At 38.6% G+C, this 20,493-nt stretch overlaps 1 protein-coding gene across 7 annotated transcripts in view; it reads right to left on the bottom strand.

The window, feature by feature from the left end:
* Positions 1-20,493, bottom strand: part of MMS22L (MMS22 like, DNA repair protein) — a 97,970-nt gene that overhangs the window by 60,350 nt on the left and 17,127 nt on the right. For 6 of the 7 annotated variants that reach the window (XM_027742252.2, XM_027742248.2, XM_039390807.1 and 3 more), the window contains 5 exons: positions 18,638-18,817; positions 10,439-10,501; positions 3,650-3,769; positions 3,015-3,235; positions 52-561 (listed from right to left, as the gene is read on the bottom strand). In XM_027742252.2, the coding sequence (XP_027598053.2) occupies positions 52-561; positions 3,015-3,235; positions 3,650-3,769; positions 10,439-10,501; positions 18,638-18,817 (1,094 nt within the window). The remainder of the gene's footprint in view (positions 1-51; positions 562-3,014; positions 3,236-3,649; positions 3,770-10,438; positions 10,502-18,637; positions 18,818-20,493) is intronic. The other variant, XM_039390804.1, reaches the window with a different exon arrangement.

Raw genomic sequence — 20,493 nt, 5'->3', positions numbered from 1 at the left:
AAACAAAAACAACATGTCAGTCTATATGCACAATTTAACTAAATAACTTACCGAAGTCTGGCTAGTACAACCTGAAGAAAATTCAGGACCATACTCAGCTCAGCTCCTCGACAAGCAGGCAGCAGCATTGTAAAGCCATCATTTAGCAACTTTTCCTCAGAAAGGCTCAAGTAGCAGCTAGTCTCAAACACTTCCTGGACACCATCAACGTAGGTCGAAAGTAGAGTCCAGAGATTGTGTCTCTGCGTGTAGTCATTTTTGTTTACTAAAAACTCCTTTGCCTTCTCACGGAAAGCACTTGAGATTTTCTCAGCTAGGGCGCTAACGTCCATGTTCTTCTCAACATAAATCAAAAGGAAAGCAAAATGACCTCTCCAGATGAGAGCTCTCTGAGACACGGTGATGGAGGATGGAGCCAGGAAATCCAAAAGATCCAACACTCGACTCACTATATCTTCTGTCTCCACAACAATTGCTAGCATGAGGAATAAGCTAAAAAAGTTCTGCAGCCCCACTTCTGTCAGCTCTTGCATTCTTTTCCGATGGAACTTGGAATAAATTCTACATTAAAAAAAAGCAAACAAACAAACAAACAAATAGGAAAGAGTAAGTTTCTTAACTTTTCTATCTGCTTGAGAGATTAAAATTGTATTTTCATGCTTTTAGTTTACAGTTATCCTCTTCCAATAACATTTACATCTTAAATACCTTTTTTTTCTCTCTCCTCTTCTATTGTTTTGGCTACTGGAACAAATGTGCTCCTTCATGTTCTGCTCCTATTTTAAGCTACATGTTAAGTGTTTCCAATACGAGGTGCAGCCTAACCCTTCTTCCCTATCTAACCTCTAGTACACAGTTAAGCACAATGTAAACATCTAAACCTTCTCTACTTGTGATGGGTGTCCTCCATACCATGCCTTCATATCAATCAAGTCTAGCCCATGAGGGCTGCTAGGAAAGGAAGATGCCAAATGACAGCTCTTTGCAACAGCAAATCATTCCTGTATGCCAACCTCTTCCCTAGAAACTCCCTTATTTCCATGTGGAAATCAGCTACTGATTTCTGTTTCGGCATACTGCTACAGCTGCTGTGATCAAAGTCTCACCTACCAAACCATCACTGCAGTAAAAGGGAGAGGAAGATTTCTAAAAGAAAATCCTTTTCTCCACAGTGTTTCTCCAAAGTCTGTATCAACCTGTATTGCATAACTATGAAAGGAACTGTAGACTCCAAGTTTGGAAGAAAACAGGGAAACTGAGGCGTTTGGAAGAGAAACTTCTCTCCAGCAGGAAGATGGTAAACTTTACCTGTACTGCTTATGGGACAGAGCTCAAGTCATAAGTAGCTGATGGTGACAAGCACTGCTACTTTGCAACTTTAAAGTGGTTGACAAAAACAGAAAGCTTTTACAAAGACATCTTTTCTGTGACCTTTGCTTGGATCTGGACTTTTAAATAAATGTCACCATTCCTACAACAGAGGAGTAAGATGAAAATGGCTTGCTTAACTTTTTGATTTGTAGGTTTAAAACCTTGGGTATATCCTTCACCTTTAATTTAAAGTAAGTTCCACATACAGTAGTTAAAAATCCATAAATGCTGGTTTCCTACTCTGTCACCTGGAAAAATAGTTGGAAATGGTGCTGAAGTTATCAAATCTAGCCACCAAAATTACAGCAAATCCAATTAATGTTGTTTAGTAGTAAATTACTACTGACAGGCATTTACATTTTTCATGCATCAATTAATGCTTGGTTAGCCGTTGAAAACAGAGTTCATCCCAAAATCATAGCTGTAGGCTGTTAAATTTTGCTACTTGTGTAATTGATTTTTTCAAGGTAGAAATTATGAATACTGGTTGAGCAGACCGATGCACTGAGTGTTGTGTATTATTATTCCCACTCTTAAATTAGGGAAAGCAACAAGCTATAATAGCACAAAAATGTAAGTATAATTTGCTTTCAGTAAGAACAGAGCAGGGTAATTAAAATCACAAAATAAAGCAAGACACTGATACTAAATCCAACAACATATTTGTTTCTATGAAGTTGTAGTGATTTTAAAACCCAAACTTTACTGACTATAACAACTTGTGAAGTGTACATAGACATTATGTTTTTGACAGGTATACTTTTCTGGTAGCCAAGACAATCCTGCTTTCTTGGAAAAAACACCACATAACTTGGTGAGGTGTGCTGTACACATGGGCAGTTTCTTATGTATTTATTACTTGTGTACACGAGTATCTTACTAATATTTACTAAAATTTTAATTAATTTTATTAATACTTAATAAGATCTTTTTTTAAAAAATCAAAACTGTAAACCAAAACTAATTCTAAGTCCTCTATATCTAATGAAAAAATTTTAAAAGTCAGCCCTTGTAATAATTACTACAATTTCATTACTATAATAAAAGTCTCACGGATTCATTCAGTAAGCATATAAAATATCAAAAGTTTGATTTAAAGCATATATATTTTATGGTTTTTTTAATATAATGACTGACTGTACTTCTTAATTAGTATGTTTCAAAATTAAGTGAAAAATTAAAACCCTCACAAAAAATATTGTGAGAAATTTTGGAAGTCATTAAAAAGAAACTAAATATAAATGAAATTGCAGGCCTACCAAGTGTTAGTCTGCATGTTCTTGGACAACACATGGCTTATATGCAATTCAAACACAATTTCTGTGCTTTTATTACATTACCTGTCTGGCAACTGGGTTGTACCACTGCACAGGTTGCCAGTGTACCCAATGCCTGGCCAGCAAGATGAAGTAAATCATCACAAGCCAAGGTGATTCTTGGACCCAGCTCCTGGACCCTGTTACACCCTCAGCTGGCAACAGAAACTTCAGGGAACTGCTTTCTTTAAATTATTAATCACCTTGGATCCCCCATCCACCTTACTTTCTCATGGGCACAGTATCCGCCCGTCTTGCATGTGGCTGGAAGGGCCACTGACTCAGTACACTTCTTACAACAGGAGAGAAACTAAATACTGGCCATACCGTCCTTTAATTTGTTTCCAAGGATGCATGCCACTGTTTTCTTCTTTAATCATCCGTGCCAAAATGCAGAGAAAAATGAAGTAACTGTTGTGGGACTTGTACAGAGAAGGGATCTGCTGTTCAGAGCAGCAACATTTCACCAACTCAAGCATTGACAAAGAAGTCTTACTAACATTTGCCAGATCCTTCAGACCAAGCCAAGGAACAGTAAAGCCACTGTTCTAAAAGAATAAATGAAAACATTAAGATTATAAATAACAGTAAATGCTAATATTCCAAATGCAATAAGATGCAATCCTTCACACAAACAAAAGGATATATTCCTACCACAACTAGAAAATAAAAATTTATTGTAACTATGTACAAAGTGTTTTTACAAGATCTTAAAATCAGTAGTCCTGATGAAAAGTAAGACTAAAATTATAACTTATTCTATTGGTACATAATGTAATGGATCAAAGCATAAATTTAAACATGATTTCATTAAATAGCAAGTTTAGGGATACTGCCATTGACTAGGTAGTTTTACAGAAGTATTTGCAATCAAGCTTGGCTACAGGAAAATCAGAATTAATGAGTAAAACTCAAGGACTGCCCAAATGCAATTCTATATTTTCATATATTCATCTACTTACCAGATTCTTGCTGTAATAATCCCAGAGTATGGTGACAATAGATAGGTTCAAATCCCAGAAACTACACAAAGTCAAACAGCACTGAAGATGCATTCTTAAGTGTTCCTCTAACACACCAGTCTTGAAAAGGAAGTAAGAAATTAATTTTAGGAGGGGAGCATTACCTTATCTACACATAAACCCAATACTAACAGACTATTCAAAGTAATTTCCTAATACAAAAATTATTTTTAATTATATACTGTTGAGTAAACGCATCTGCTAATACAAGCAACAAACTAGAAGATAAAAGCTGACAATTGTATCCTGTAATCCAGCCAATGTAATACTGTGTCACAGAATCACAGACTCATTTAGGTTGAAAAAGATCTCTCAGATCATACAGTCCAGCCTTTGACTGACCACCACCAAGTCAACTAAACCACAGCACTAAGTGCCACATCCAGTTGTTTAACACCTCCACGGATGGCGATTCCACCACCTCCCTGGGCAGTCCATTCCAATGTCGAACAACCCTTTCTATGAAGAAATTCCTTCTGATGTCCAGCCTGAACCTCCTCTAGTGCAGCTTAAGACTGTGTCCTCTTGTCCTGTCACTAGTTGCCTGGGAGAAGAGGCTGACACCCACCTGGCTGCAACCACCTTTCAGATAGTTGTAAAGAATGATGAGGTCTCCCCTGAGCCTCCTTTTCTCCAGATCCGTAGACACATTAGGGTAACAGCCAGCTCAACATTGTGAGCCTACCTTGAAACATGACTGCATGGTACAGAACCTCACAAAACAGTAAATGGGGCAGTAGCCATACTGAATGCACGAGTCAGCTGAACACTTAAGCCCCTCTGTCACGTATGTCCCAAGGAAAGCTCATTCACCACTGACACAGAAGGAAGGTGCAACCGTCTAAGAACTCATATTTCTCTTTATAATATTCCAAAGAGGAAAATCTTTTGTTTCTGAATCATGTTCCTTCTCAAACCTCTGCAACACGGCTATGTTGCTAATATTCCAGACAATTCTAAGTCAAGGGCAAAATAAGCCTCTGAACACTGGGGAAACAAAAAGTACAAAAGACTTCCCACACATTTTTTGTGTTCCAAATTTTGCATTCGAAAGGAAGAAGGTTTCTAGGAAAGAAAACAGGAAGTACCAAACAAACACAGTGAAGCACGCAGCTTGTAATTCTGGGATATTGAGAGTGGTATTCTTCTCATTCAGCTTTTGACGACAACAAAACTGGACTTGCATCAGAGGTAGGATACTAGGAGCTTCATACTCCAACTGAAATCATGTGTTTAATCCAGCTTATTTTAGACATCTACTTTAGTAGTCCTGTAAGGGCTTTACTGTCTCCATTGACTATAAAAGTGGTTTAGTGGACAACTTATGTGTAGTTGTCTTAAGGGTAGACTTTTACACATGTAAGTCTAACACATCTCTGGCATAGTAGCAACTTGTTCTGTGACAAGAGAAACTCTGACCTACTTCTAGCTTTCAAATAAATCTAGATACTATACAGGCCTGGAATTTGTAACAGCATAAAATAAGCTAAGGAAGAATAAAAGGAGTAAGAAATATTAAAAAAATATACAGGATTAATTTTATGACTCAAAATCATAGCCCTAGGAAGGGGAATGAAAACAACTATGCCTCAGATAAATATTGGGGAGTTATCTCCTTCAGTTTCAATTACAGTGCTAGGTCCTCAGTTATATCTCAAGCTCATCCAACTCAGAAAATTCTTAAATAAATCACTAATGCCAGGTGATGGAAAAAGATGACATTAGGTTGTACTGGGTTTTGTTGTGTTGGTTCTTTTTAGGGGGTTGCTTGGCTATTTTTGTTCTTGTTTGAAAAAGTCATTCAATAAATACCTGTTAGTGGAAGAGTGGGACTTTTTACAAGGGCTTGTAGTGATAGGACAAGGAGGAATGGCTTTAAACTGGAAGAGGGTAGAGTTAGATTAGATAGTAAGAAAAAATTCTTTACTGTGAGGGTGGTGAGACACTGGAAACAGTTGCTCAGAAAAGCTGTGGATGCCCTATCCATGGAAGTGTTCAAGACCAGGTTGGATGGGTCTTTGAGCAACCTGGTCTAATGGAAGGTGTCTCTGCCCATGGCAGAGGGGCTGGAACTAGATGATCTTTAAGGTCCCTTCCAAACCAAACCATCCTATGATTCTGTGACTTCTGGTCTTACCCACAATACTACTTCTTATGGTTTACTATGTTTTAGAGCTGCTTTTATTGCTGTTTTCATAGGAATAAATGCCACACCTACGAATCTCACTCACTGTCTCTACCTGGCTACACATACATGTAGAAAACCTCATTTGCTACACTTTATCAAAATTCTGTAAACAATTATGCAATCACCTACAATAACTTCTAACCATGCCTGCCTTCTCTTCTCAGGCACATATGGCTTCTAAAGTGGTACATTTCTAAAACAACCTGCAAATTCAAAAGGCATTCTCAGTTGTCATAGAAAATTACATATTCAAGACACTATGTATAACATATAAAACCCACTGAAATAGAAAAGTGACTCTCCAGTAGAGACTCATTAAAAATATACAGAATAATAATTCTAATACAATAAAAATGCCTACAAATGAAAAGATACTCAAGTATTTTTTCAGATATGACATAACTAACTATTAAATCAGTAGACTTCCCAAAAATCACAATCTTGCACCAAAAAACAAGGGACAGAACAGCTGGTATTTTTTAATTAATAAAAGTAGGAGCCTTGATATAAAACAAAAAACTGCAGTTGAGCATATCTATTTCTCTAGAGGGATCTACCCAGTTACAAAAGATGTAACCCCCCCACAGACACCAAAACACACTCCCTTTAGTCTTAAAGCTATTATGTTGTGTCTAGGATTAGGTTTAGAATCTAATTCAACAAACAATGACTGTTTCAGTTGAATTAATTCAACAATAAACATGACATTGTGAGCAGCTTCAATTTGAATCATTATTTATCTGTCCAACAATAGTTTTAGAACAGTTTCTAAAACCAAGATTGTAATGAAGGCTTTATCTCAAATGTAATATGAAAAAGTTCTCCAGACTTCAAATATCCCTGGGATTAATGGATTCTCTCATTGCTCTTTTGCTTAAAATGGTCTCTTGCACTGCAGGAAATACTATCAGAACTCTTGAGGTACTCAGCTTTTAATTTATCGCAGAAGGGAGAAACACCAGATTCTATCAAAATGATAGTACTACTGAAACACAACATTTTTCTCTTATGACCTCCTACTGTAGTAACAAAATTGGTTTTCTAGAAATCCAACAAATACTTCTATATCTTTTTTAAAGTAGAATTAAACAAAAATACAGTAGAGATATAACAAAATTGAGGCAGCAATGAAACAACAAGAAGCACTTATATTCTAAAATGAGAAGTCTAATACGAGACTGCTATTAGTGCTTAAGAACTAAAAAGCTTTTGATTCTCACAATAAACTTCATAAACACAAATTCATCTTATACTGACATTCCACAAATTTAGTCAGTTTGATGTTGCCTCACAGACAAAAACAGCTACGCTAACATTCAACAATTTTCATTTTGTGGTACAAATATAATTGTAAACCAGCTTTACTATTTTTATAGTCAAGTAAGAGAGTTCCAAATTACAACAGGAGGAAACACTTCATATAACTAGTCTCCCCAAAAATGCCCATTTTTTGTGATACAGATGGGAGATTTTTCACAAGAGCAATTGTTTTCAACTCTTATCCATTAAGAATTAAAAAAGAGAGTAATTTCTGGCTAAAGAATTCACCTTTTGGTCAACCGTTTGAAGATGAAAGGATATATCCAAGGAAGCAGCACACTACACTTGCCCACATACCCATGATTCCTCATATCTTCTCACAAATAAAGTATTTTTATTTCCCATCCCTATTGATCCTCTAACCTGAACAGCACCTTCACATCTTCTCCTTGCTCAGCAGCAGGCTGAGTGTAACCTTATAAAGGAGTTTCTATCCGGTGACAGGGCATTGCAGCACCCCTCTACCACCTTCACCTGTACATGCACACCTTCTTCAGAAGGTCTTTATCACACCCAAAATCCAGCATATTCTGGATGAAGGTGGCTCAGGCTCTCTCCTGTCTGCATGTGACCACTAAACACAACAGGATTACTGAAACTACCAAAACGCTGCAGGTTTAACACTGGTTAGTCATTTTTGCGTCCCAACACTTAGTTGCCCTAAGGATGTTAAAGGCAACTCCAGCTTCTGCTGATTCATCATCAGAGGTGACCATTCTTTTCTCTACTTTCATGATGCTCCCCTTCCCTCAAGGGCTGCAACAGTGCCTATTAAATTATCTTTTCACAACATAGAATTTGAAGCTCACGTGAAGAGAATAGTTACTGGTAGGAGATTATCAACTTACATTAAAAATATATGTTCAGTACCTTTTTCAGATACTTTGGAACACACAAAACTATGCATAGTTGATGTCATCTTTGTTTCCCCTCCTTCTTTGTAAATTCCCATTCTTTTTCTTGATATGTATAGTCTACAAGCTTTTGAAGATAGGGAGCAACAAGCACAAGTGGATTATGAAGTTGATGGACATAGTACTAAACATGATTAATTCTTAAGCTCCCATATGAAGTTGCTAACCACCAATTCCTGCTCTGTCTAGCAAATGAGTGATTCAGCACTATTATTTCTTCTAATTAATATTGCACAGCTATTGCTGTGTATCTGTAGTATAGATAACAGAGGGTATATGCTGAAAAGGATGGCTCAGATAGGATTAAAGAACAAACTCAAGCCATCTGTTAATAAGCAGTATCATCGATTTTGTCCTGCTGTTCACTCAAAGAGCACTATTCTCCCTTTTGCTTTTTCCTGCTTCTCCATATTCCATTTCATTACTGACTTCTTGATATCTCATTGTGCTTCTCATTCCTACGTTTTCTGGACTCAAAAATACTCAAGAGGTGCAAAAGGATAAGATAAACTCTAGGAGTGGCTACTTGAAGCTGACAGGTCAACAGAAGAGATGGACATGTATGCTGGCAAAAGAAAATCTCCTTCCTAGACACTGTCAAGAAGGCTGCTGTGCAGGGATAGGGAGCAGGATGCATTTCTTCATAAAGCGCTACATTCACTTGTGCATGCACATATAGGAACTAATGTGCCCCAAGGAGCACTTCCCACAGGCAGCTAATTCCAAGAAAAAGATAATGAACAAATAAAAAACGGAAATAAACTAGATGGCTCCTTCAATGGTTGGTAATAGTTACAATCATGTCCTTGGCAAATGAAGGTTTAATTCCTACAGTAGTTGCCTTTGGAAATTAAAACAGATCTTTGCTTTTGAACTTGGTCACCTAGCTGCCTTTCTAAACTGTCTACAGTTCAATAATTGTTTAACAGAAGCATCAAACACTGTGTATTCCAGGTATATTGAACTTCAAAGTAATCTTTCTTCAAAATAATAAACATTCACAAGCAAAGAGGAATATTTTGAAGAAAAAACGTTAACTACAAATGTCCTCTTACTGGTTCTCAGGTTGCTGATGCGCAGAGGATGCAACAGAGGAAGGTGGCTAATAAGCTACTCAGTTTTTATGCATCTTATCTATAATTTAAATCTCTCCAGTTTCTCTCACAGAATGGTAAGCATCCAATAAATAATGTCATTACTGTGGTTTTAATGTATGTGCACAGTTTGTATTTTCAGTTATGTACTGTATAATCATTCAGAAAGAGTTAATCTTTTAAGCTGAAAGAAGACATAACCAGGTGTAAAAGTATAGAGTATTAAAAAGCTGAAAAATCATGCAATCATTTCAACTATCCCAACAACCACCAATATTTTCTTGTAAAAAATGTAGTTGAAACAAGTATTGTTCCATATTCCGGCTTCAACTACGGTTGTTGTTATTGCACAAGAAAGGCAATAAAAATAATTTAAAAAACCAAAAGAACTGATTCCTCTTTTGCTTTCGATATCAGAACTTTGTGGAATTTTTCTTAATTTCATGAGACCAAATAAAAAAAATAAACATGTTTATTCTTGTCTTAAACATACACAAATAAAGAAATTATTTTATAGGTGTAGCTGATACAACATTTGCGATTTGTACCATGCAACTTTACAACAAATTAACAGAACTATAATGTAACATATTTTAAAACATGATGAACAGCATATTTAAAAGAATTTTAAAAGGAGGTCAATTTTGACCTCTGGGCCATGAAGCATTGCATTAACAGTTGTGCAGAAAGAAAAATGATAAGGTATGAAATGAGTGCTCAGAAACTAGAACCTTATCAGTAAGAGTTTGATTCAAGCCTGTAAGACAAATTGCTCAGCAAGGCAAGTCACCTTCCTGCTGTGATGAGGATATAGCTGAATTTTCAATGCAACTGACTATCTCCTTCATCATGTCTCCTCAACTTGATATCCTTACATTCAGTATCAGGTTTACCTTTTCTAAGATTCCAGTTCTTATTCTGAATACATCTTGTCTGAGTAGCCATATACCTATCCTTCCAAGCTAATTATCTTTTTTTGTTATCTGACAATTTAGCAACAAGCACAACCACTTTAAAGCAAGCGTAACTGCTAACAAGGAGGGGACTGTATACTGTCATAGTTCAGCTATGTCAAGGATGTTCATTTACCAGTGATAAAAACACTAAATTCCAAAAATGCACTTGTTAGTTGGACTTTGTTTCATGCACTGTCTTTTCCTGAAACCATCCCTGACACTTTCCTTGTCCATTATTCCTTCCTTTACACACTTACTTGAGCATCAGTGGATTTTTTAAGGAGTTCTTCCACAAATTGCCAATTGGATTCCTTCTGTTTCTGAAAAACAATTGAAAGAGCATTTGCATCCCTGAAAGGAAACATTATGTAATAATGTGAAAATAAGCAGGTAAAATATTTCCAGAAATATTTAGTTTCATGGCAGCATATTGTAGTCATCACTGAAAACAGCTTTTTTGTTATATGAATGTAATTGATATCTGTCCTAAAAATTAGCCCTCAAAAACTAAATAAAGAGCCAAAAATAAAGAGTATGCAATTTGAACCACTTTAAGTGACTCATCTGCAATCCCAACCTTCACCTTTAATAGAGAAGCAAAACATTCAGGCATTTTTTATTAGTCCAAGCAGTACGTCTTATAATCTCTTCCATTAATGTTCTGTAAAAAGGAAGATACAAGGGGTAAGAAGGAAGAAAAAGTACAATCTCACATTTGCTTGTTTTTTTTTTTCCAATATAAAAAACACTTCTAACTCATTTTTCCCAGGACAAACATGAATGATTGATTTGGCCGATTCAGTAAGGGTAGTTCAAATATGGTCTGTAATTCATATTCTTCAGCTTGCAAAGACAGATGATTATCCATTTGAATCAAACAGGCCATGCCAGTGAAGTAAAAAAGATTTGCATGGCAAAGTATATTAAAAAGAGAAAAAAAAAACCCACATCTATTTATGCGAAGTGGGAAAGAAAAGGGTAGAAGGCTTTGCAACTAACGTCATTTTCTCAGAGGGAAGGAGGGGGAGGAAAAGAAAAAAAAATAAAGCAACCAGGCCAACATACTTATAACTTTAGGAGGTCCAACATAGATTCAGCTATGTATATAGCCTGCGTAGATAAGTAGATGTGTGAACATAGTACTTTCATCATTATCCTGCCTTACTTGTTCCCTGCACTATCATAACTGTTAAGCCTTGTAGATTATTCTTCAGATAGATGTCCCTTAAATGCCAGTATAGAACTTACAAGAAAGAGTATTTTATGCTTTGGTAATTGAAATATAACTACTTTCCAGCAGCAACACCATTGTGCTCCATCCTTGTCTGACTATACTAATTAATGCTGTGACTTGGTGACAGTTCCAGGCAGAACTTCAGAGAGTACCAAGATAATTTTAAAGATTAAACTTTTTAAAAAGATGCACTAATACTTGTGTAACACAGTTTGACTCCTTGGTGGCTTTGCATTTTTGCTTGAAAAGAAAAAGAAGATTCTGAAAAACAGGTAATGGTAGAAAGCCTTAGTCCGTAGACTGTTCATGAAACAAATATAAATGAAAAGACAGATCTACAGAAAGTTACACTAAAGCTGTGATTTCACGATTCAGCAACTTGAGCCATATCAATTAAGAAGTTCCCACTGCTTCTTCCTCATCCTGCCAGCTGCTCTTTCTGCCGTCACAACTGTAGAATGTACTTGCTCAGTTTTTCTGGTACTTCTCTTTGTGGGATGCAGTGTGAACCAGAGCAGTGAACCGACCCAGAGCTTTAGAAGAGAAAGAAAGACTGAAATGGAGGAGGGTCTGACCTAGGTAATAGGTCATAAATAATTGTGCCAGAACAGCAGAGGGCACATCATGCCTAGGGCAGTGTGGTGGGTTGACCTTGGCTGGATGCCAGGTGTCCATCCAGCCAGTCTATCACTCCCCAGCCGGACAGGGGAGAGAGTAAGGTGGAAAACAACCCACAGGTTGGGATAAGGTAGTTTAGTAAAGCAGAAGCAAAGCACAAGCTTGCATGTGCAAAAGTGAACCGAAAGATAACCAGGTTTATTCTCTGCTTCCCATGAGCAGCGATGGTCGGCCACTCCCAAGAAGCAGGGCTTCAGCATGTGTGACAGTTCCTCAGCAGCCAGCCATTGGAGACAATGAATGCCTGCCTTCCTGCTCCTTGACTTAGCTTTTATGTCTGAGCTGATGTCACATGGTCTGGAATATCCCCTTGGTCAGTTTGGGTCAGCTGGCCTACTTGGGTCCCCTCCCAGGATCTTGCCCTCAACTGAGGAAGGAATGTTACAGTGCTGATGCTGTGCTCAGCAGCAGCCAAAACACCGGTGTGTTATCAACACCCTTCTAGCTATCAATGCCAAGCCCAGCCCTGTGAGGGCTAGTATGGGGAAATGAACTCTAGCTCAGTGAGACCCAATACAGGCGGTGAGCAGGACTTCAGCTGTTACTGATTTCAAGGCTTTGCATCAGAGCTAGCATCCTGTCAGGAGAGGCCATTACATTAACAAACAGCCAAGGAGTAAAGGCAGCACTTCAATAGTGAATATAACCCAGGATTCCCAGACAGTTCTGGCTAGTATTTACATCAGACCTTTGACTGCTGCATTTTAGAGCCCAGTGTTATGTGACTACCTACACACTGGCATGGTCCTACTGCAGCCTCCAAGTAAATCTGGCCTTTTAGCAGTTGACTAGTTTTATCAGTAATGAGTAGATATTAGTTATGCTAAATGTCTATGAGACCGCTGAATGTCTAGATTGACCTGCTCAGAATGTTTTTAGCAGTATCATAGTCCAAGGACACATGTGTTATACAACAGGTGTTTATTGCCAAAGTTCCAGCTCATCTGCACTACGCAGATGTAGTGGTTTGGACTTTGTTTTCCCCCAGAGGCTAAGAGAGGTGGTGGACCCCAAGGGGTGGAAACCCCTGGAAGTTTTGAAGTTCTGCCCAATGGGCGCTCCTGCAAAAATGTAAACATATCACAAGCTCACCGGAAGAGATGAGTTGTAGTTTTTGATTGTTGAGGAGAGGTGGCCATGTTGTAGAGCCACGAGGAAGGGGTTCTGAGCCCCTTGGGCCCTCTGGGGCCTCCCAGTCCCTGGCTGGGGGGCTGCAGGGACCTGGAACAGCATAAAGCTGGGCTAGGTGCCTGTAGTTATGCCGGGAGATGTTTTCTCCATGGGCGCAGAGCAGCAGCCGGCATTGACCAGAGAAACGGTGGCAGAGAGCCAGAGATAAGGACCTGAACTGGAGGAGCAGCAGAAGCAACATGCAGCACCGCAGAGGAGACTCCTGGAAGGAGAGCTGAGGAAAAGAGAGCCAGCAGCTGAGAGACAGAGTTCTGGGGGTAAGACTGTACCAGCCCCCCAAAACTCCTTTGAGATCCCTCTGAGAAAAGAGGGAGATGGACTCCTATTTAGGAGAAGAGTTTTAGACATGCAGCACTGGAGAGAGGAGCTGAGAAGCTCAGAGCGTCCCGGAGCTGGACCGGGACGGCCAGATGGAATGTGGGGGGAGTTGACCTTGGCTCCCCCCCTCACACTGCTGCCACGGTGGCAGCCTGAGAGACAGGGCACAGAGGCCCTGCAAGCTTGAGTCTCCTGGAGATACCAGACCGTCACGAAGACCCCCCTGTGTCTTCGTGATATGACGTGGTGAAACGACCTTGTCTGGGGTTACGAAGCCCACGGAAGACCCCTTTGCCTGCGTCAAGGGGGCCAAGGGAGTTTGGATACCTCCCTCGTGAGTGCTGGTAGAAATCCAGCTATCAGTTGCTGCATGTGGAGAGGACAGACAGATCGCTGCCTTAGAAGATGCTGCTGCTTAAGGACTGGAAGGGATCTGTCCTTCTTTCCCTCCTGGACTTTTATTTGGAGGGGAGAAGAGATCTGATCCATTGTAAATACTATATGTCATGGTAGAGATAGTTGTGATCGTGTGTATACTGTGATATGGTATTTATTTGTACAGTCATTGTAATATATTCCCTTTCCCCCACTTTGAGTCTGGTGTGTTTTGTCTGGAAAAACCCATCTCACATTAGGTTGAGATGTGGGAGGGGGCTTAGACTAGGGGATTGGATTTTGGGGTTATCTCAAACCATGACAGCAGATCACCTTACAAGATCCAGGAGTAATCTGGGCAAACTCCTGACACCAACTGGAATCGATTACAAGAGTGCACCTAGGTTCAGCCCAAACTCAGGAAAGAACACCAGCAACCACCTGCTGCAATCTTTTTTACCCACAATTGTCTCTATATTTTAACAGACTTGTTTCATTCAAATCTCAAAAAATTTACATCCTAACAGTATTCCCGACTGCACTGGCAATATGGCACAACAACTGTTTACAATCCATTCTTGTCAAAAAATAAGTAGAATCTACATCTCCTACTCCAAACCTGGTGGTTTAAAACTTTCTCCCTCCAACCCCAGAGAGTCCTAAAAGTCAACAGAACCTGGAGACCTTAGGGTCCATGAAAGTGCTGCTAAAACCAAAAACTTGAGCTGAGACCCCCAGGGTATGCAGGAAGAAACTTTTGAAAGCATTAACTAAGCTGACTACCTGGAAAAGCCATATTAGGCTTCTCAGCTGGAAGTTCCATGTTTGCTTATCTTGCCATTTAGTCATTTCAGATTATTCTATTCATAGGCAAGAATTCTTAGCCCCAAGTAACTCTGCCTATATTACCCTAGCCCACAGGATATTGAAATTGACCCCTGCAATGTTCAGAAGTAGCAATTTTTCTCATCAGGTCCCATTTGGGTTTTAAATGCTTTTCAGAAGAGTGAAGTGGGACCTGAATGGGGAGATATGGAAAGAGACACGTACTGTACATCCCTCAGAACAGAGTCTCTAAGAAACCTGGCCAAAATTTTCTAGTAGAAGGAAGTAGTTTCATGTGTGTGAAATATACATTCAATATATATGAATCATTGCATATTTGAAATTGCGTTATATGAGCTAAAGGGGAAAAAATAAAAAGAAGCAAGTCTGAAACCTACTTAGAATTTTAAAAGCTTTTATGACAACCTCAAGGCCATGCAGCCCACATTAAAAAATTGAAAATCTTCCACAGATGACATAGCCTTAGAGGCAATTTTTGCTACAGAGCATACGAATAACCATCATTATGACACATCACCCTCCCACCTCTGATCACAGTTAATTAAAAGAAAGCATGTGTCACGAAGCTGTTGCATCAGGTGTTTAACCAACAAAACAGGACTACATTGAGCACTGATGTAATTCCACTGACTTCACAAATTAATATCACTATTTTACCTTATAATGTTCGAAGAATAGTTGAGGTTGCAATTCGGGGAGGGGGACAGGACCTAAGTAAATGGTTACCATCAACTATCTATGACAGATTACATTACTGAGTGAAAATGCACTGATGTTAGAGAGATTTTTTTTGTACAAGAGAGATCCTTGGACAAACTCGCAGTCACACTCAGAAATGCAAAGCCAGAAACATCAAGGGAGTGCGCACAGGATGGTGTCATGATTTACAAATCAAAACTTGGAAATTCTCTTCTCCAAGGTGGGTTCTAAGGAAAAAAATATTATTGCATCTTGTGCAAGTCACTTCCTGACACTGTGTCTCAGATTCCTACTTTAAAATAAGAACAGGAATCCTTTTTTCCATTCTTTTTTGGTTTATGTAAATAATACAGTGCCTGGAGAAAAAAAAATATCTCACAAGGCTAAATATGTAATCTATCAGTATGAGATACAGGAAAAAAAAATCCAATGATCAAAGTAAACAGTATCACTGCATTTGGATTAAGGCATTAAATATAAAAAACCCCAATATAAGTGCCTGTTTCACACTGATTTCTGTATTCAGCCTGGGAATAACCTTTTTTCTCCATCTAAGTTTCTTAATAAGCAGGGAGTGTAGTAAAGCTATCTTCCAATGCTCCTCTGAAACACACTATGGACTGTGGTTCTCTCCCATCCACACAGTAGCAAGGCAAAAGCAGGGCTTGAGACAACCTTCAGTGTAAGAATCAGACCTGGTCTGCAACTTTACACTGTATGAATTTGTAAGAAGTTGCTACATTTTGCCACATGATCCTAAAGAACCTGTCAACTGGGAAGCAGCAGAAGCAGAAGGATCCCAGAGGCATCAAGTTCTCTAGTGACCAGAAATGGTCATGAGTTTTTCCAACTAAGTATTCAAGCACTCAAGTACCACACCTCCCCTATATTTTTTTTGTTATTTACAAATTTGCAGATTAAAAGTAACAAGTAACTTTTATTAGAAAGTCATTTTACTCAGGACTGTAAGCACTAACAGAAATTCAACATTTTTCTTTACTTCTCTATATACTAATGCTTTTGAAGACCTAAAGACAAAGGAGGGGATTTTAAGTTATCAAAACAAATTGCTCAACCTATGTGATCACTCTTCCCTTTTTACTCATCTGCTGTTCACAAACACATCCTAAGTCAGGAATGGAAATCATGGTACAGATTTTAAGAGAAAGAGGATAAGACCTTTCCCATTTTAATACACACTAATAAATTCCAAATAATAAAAGATGGTTCACAAGAAAGGGCAATTGGGCCCCGTTTGGGGAAGAAGCCATACAGAGCTTACGCTTGGCAAATTAGGAAATATAAGCAATGCAGCTGAAATGTTAAAAAATCCACCACACAAACAAAAAAACCAATCAACAAAAAAACCCCCCCACCACCAACAGAAACAAGCACAACGACAATAAGGCAGAAGATAAAAGAACAGAAGGACAGATGACAGAAGATGGCATGACTGGATTCTCCCTAAGCAAAATACATGATCAGCGAGGAAAGATGACTGGGGATAAAATTAGAGGAAACTGAGAAGTTATATTCACACCCTAACAGAAATTATAATGGTACAGAAATTACAGGGTAAAATACAGCTGCTAGTCCTTAGATGAAATGCAGTTGGCAGCTCCACAATGATTCCCCATACAACAATAAGCACCTGCTAAGAGGGGTGGAACAGAGGATGAAGTGGAGTGAAGACATCACAACCAGGCTCTGTGGAAATCCTTCCAGGGAGGGGAACTACATGGTACTTTGCACCTGACAAACGGCACAGCACCTGTCAACCAAGGGAGGTAGGAGATGTCCTGCTGCTGAGCCAACAACTGTGGCAAAATCTCTCTCCTCAGATGAACTTGGTTCATTAAAGCCTAATTGTAATATTAGTGCACACCTCCATCCCAAAGTCACCTGTCTCCAAGGTATGACTACCCCCCACCGGGCACGCACTCTGTATTTTTTGACTGTATCTAAAGTGAAGCAGGGAACTTTACAAAAAGAAGTAACAAAGGTATTTATGACTAAAGTCACTTAAGCTCCACATAAACATAAAGAAATAGCATAGAAGTAAGTCAAGAATGGAGAAAAAGTTAGGGAAGGCTCCATCATAACTGCTAGGATCAGTCAACAGGCTGAACCCGTCTTCTCCCCCCACAGGGATGCCTATGGGGTAAGAGCCACTCTGTGTACACTGAATACTTTTATTGGGACTAGAGTTTGTCTGTGTATTGCTTTGAATATGTTTTTTGCAGTCAGATACTATCATTGGCAATCTTTGAATCTTAACCTGTCACAATTTTCTATTAATAAGAGTGTTTTTCCATAAACTGTTACTGTGAGTCCCTCATGGGTGTTGGCAGCTGCTGGCAGCGGGTAACACACTTGAATAAAGTGGAAGATCTGCTGAGGGGTCATAAAGTGGGAAGACCTGTTGGTGTATTTCCCTGAATAAGTCAGGGGAATTGCTCTCCAATCCAGCAGGACTGTTTGGTGAAGGCACCCCATAACAGGATGCTGACACACAGGTCAGGTACAAGGGTCTCGGCTTTCCTGGGAGTACCAACAGACAAATCAAAACACTCAGGGTCAAGGAAATCTCCCCATTTCACGTGACAGCATCTTATTGTGCCATTGCTGTGATGAAAAGGGCATGCAATTAGACAGACTGAAATTTATCCAGAGCAGGGCTATCGCTTTAAAGAAAAAAAGGGGCATTAATAATTACACAGTCAATGTTTGAGATTTATACTTCATACAGTACAAACTAATGTGTTCAGTTCCTAAAATAACAAACCCAGTCAAGCATTTATGCTGCAGGCAGACAGTTTTAAAACATATGCTACATCATTAGGTATATGTGCCACTAAGTAGTTGGGATATGCAAGTTTCCTCAATACAGTAATCTACTGAATATCTGGTATATAATGTAAATATGTCAGAGGCTCCTAGAATGTTTACTGACTTGTACAAACCACATCTTAACACCATCAGCCTTAAAGGATTTCTTTTAAGGAGTATGAATATTCCGTATTACAACCTTATTTGTTTTCTATCAATAAAAATAACCAAAGAGATCAAAATCAATTATAATAACTCTTTGGTATTTCGAAAAAAGTATACCCACCTTTTCATCTAGATTTCCATTACGGTCAAACTGGTAGAGTGATGCCAGATGACTAACAATCCACCAGCTAAAACTCAATGGGTCTTTACACTGAATTGCTTCAAAACCGGACATCCCTTCTGAACTACTAGGCCTTTCAAAGATATTCTTTAGAGTTTTGTTCACCAAGCTCCAGAAACACTGTAGAAAATACAAAAGTTAATTTGAACTCTGTTCAATAAAAGCCTGTGTTAACAATTTTCTCTAAAATACTGTCCTACTGATTAATTTGCTTTTACAGAGAACAAGTCATTTAAAGAAAGTAAGAAAAAGTAGTGGTCAGTATTAGCACAGAAAACCCAGAGGTACTTTAGAAAGTCTTCTCTCAAATGTCAGTAGAAAGCAATGTGAAAGGACAAGGATGGGTCATGAGGAAGAATGCGGTGCAATACTTCACAGGCAAAATTACAAGCTGATGGACTGATGATGTGCAGACAGGACAGTGCACCAACACTCACAAGAGAGATAGATATTAGAGCTCTTTAATGTAGACTTTTTGGAACATATTTCCCAAAACCTTCTAGTGCCAGACTAACCTAACCAATAGGAATATATTAGATGGTAGAGAATCAGTCTGAAAGACAGCAAACTGTTTTGTTGCAGCCTGTTCCAGCAATGACAAACTGATTAACTCTTTTTGGCTCAGACTCCTGTCTATATCACAATATCACTTCTTCTTACAGCCTGTGCCTATCTTCCCTAGTTTTAGAGAAGCTCTCTGGGACTTTGCACCTGTATTTCACCCACCTTAGCTGGGTCCTAATCCTAACTTATGCTTACCAGTGCAAATGCTTAACAGCAGGAAAGTTTTCACTTGTGCTGTCCACCTTTACATCTGTAGTCAATAACAAGTAAATAGCTATCAGTACGAACACTCTACAGTGAAGTACTTCATTCTGTACTAAGTGAACCATACTCATTGTGCAGATGGTCACTTTGGTTCTTATAAAGATTATTTTAAAAAACTTTCAAAGGATTTTAACACTTCTTAATGTTCATTCAGAGAAACCTCAGCTCAATTCTAACCAGCAGTCAAGAAAAATTAAAACACTAGAAAATATTAGCAAAGGAAAAGAACAAAATAGAAAACATCATTATGCAATGTATAAAATCATATGCCCCCCCAACCCATATTTGGAATACTGCATGCAATTCTGGCACTCTGTCATTCAAAATAAGATGTAGTGTGGCAAAAGGTTCAGAGAAGGGTGACAAAGATGACTAGGTAAAGAATGGCACCTGAAAAAAGAATTACCAAATACAGTAAGACTCTTCAGCCTAGAAGGCAGAAGGTAGGAGATATAAGAAAAAAAGCAAACTGAAGAGGCATATAAAATTGTATTAGTATAAAGGAGAACAGGTAGTGATTTGCTGATTTGCTCTTCCAATAGAAGTATAAGGGGGCATCTAAAGAAGTCAGCAACTACAAGATTCAAAAACAAAATCCAGGTCGTTCCTGTATAGATGGTTATCAGAAACAGAAATATGGGCTAGATGGATCATTGTTCTCACTGTACCCACGTTTCTAATGCCTGGAGATGAATCATTGCATGACATATCACGCAAATTGCAAATAATTTTTTTTTCAAAAATTACTAAAGATGGATTTTTTTTTTTGTTCTTATATATGACTTTGCTTTCTTCAGCACAAGGAGCACTCCTTATCAGTGCCCTAGGTCATAACAAGCAGTACACTGCAAAACTGGAGTCAGGACTTCACGCACATTCAAGACAGTGCCCTGAAGCATCACAGTTAGCATGCAGTCCTCCTAAAGCAAATATGAAGTTCAGTTCTACCATCAGGTCCGTGAACATTC

Source organism: Pipra filicauda, unplaced genomic scaffold (assembly GCF_003945595.2).
Source record: "Pipra filicauda isolate LSUMZ 115617 unplaced genomic scaffold, ASM394559v2 scaffold128_size5466820_pilon, whole genome shotgun sequence".
Lineage (NCBI taxonomy): Eukaryota > Metazoa > Chordata > Aves > Passeriformes > Pipridae > Pipra > Pipra filicauda.
Note: the sequence above shows the minus strand (reverse complement) of the source record. Positions and strands in the feature narration are given on the sequence as shown.